The sequence below is a fragment of the Galeopterus variegatus genome, unplaced genomic scaffold (genome assembly GCF_000696425.1).
Source record: "Galeopterus variegatus unplaced genomic scaffold, G_variegatus-3.0.2 Scaffold13086, whole genome shotgun sequence".
Lineage (NCBI taxonomy): Eukaryota > Metazoa > Chordata > Mammalia > Dermoptera > Cynocephalidae > Galeopterus > Galeopterus variegatus.
Genome location: NW_007739197.1, coordinates 5,558 through 6,136, shown reverse-complemented (window position 1 = coordinate 6,136; position 579 = coordinate 5,558). Strand labels below are relative to the sequence as shown.

The 579-nt window shown below is 46.1% G+C and overlaps 1 protein-coding gene across 1 annotated transcript in view; it reads right to left on the bottom strand.

The window, feature by feature from the left end:
- Nucleotides 1-326, bottom strand: part of LOC103581453 (procollagen galactosyltransferase 2-like) — a gene marked incomplete at its 5' end in the record, with an annotated part of 29,760 nt that extends 29,434 nt beyond the window's left edge. Inside the window, one exon of the mRNA XM_008563283.1 lies at nt 207-326. Coding sequence (XP_008561505.1) covers nt 207-326 — 120 coding nt within the window. The remainder of the gene's footprint in view (nt 1-206) is intronic.
- Between the last annotated feature and the right edge of the window lie 253 nt (nt 327-579).

The window sequence follows — 579 nt, the reverse complement described above, 5'->3', positions numbered from 1 at the left end:
GTGAGGCTTACTGAGGGCAAAGACCTTCTCATATTCATATTTCACACAGGAAGAGTTTAAGAATGAACAGACAAATGAATAGCTGTATATTCAGCCATGGCAGACTGATGGCCATGAGATTCCAGTCCTGGAAGAGGAGAGAAGTGGCTGGTATGGTCGCTGTGGCAATGGAACAAGAGCCATCACCTGGCTCCTGGGGCACTCACTCATTGCTTCTATCTGCACGTGGATGAGGTTCTCGATGTCTTCCTGCAGCGTCTGATGGGGCTTCAGGGGGATGGGCAGGTAGCCATAGTGGTCTCTGTTGCAGAGGTACATCTGGATGCCTGAGGATCCAAGAGAGAGACAAGGCCGACCAATGAGAGAACGTACTTCTCAGTGACAACTGAGGAAAAGGAGACCGACCTGTGCACGATGCTGAATTTGACACTGAAATTCAACAAGTCATTGTTTCAGAAGCAAAAATGCTTCTTTATTAAAAGAGTAAAACATAGAATTGGGGCTAATAAAAACACTGGGCCATTCTTTAGCCCAGAGGAAATTGACTTTTTCTCTCTGAAGTAAAAGCAAACTCATGGC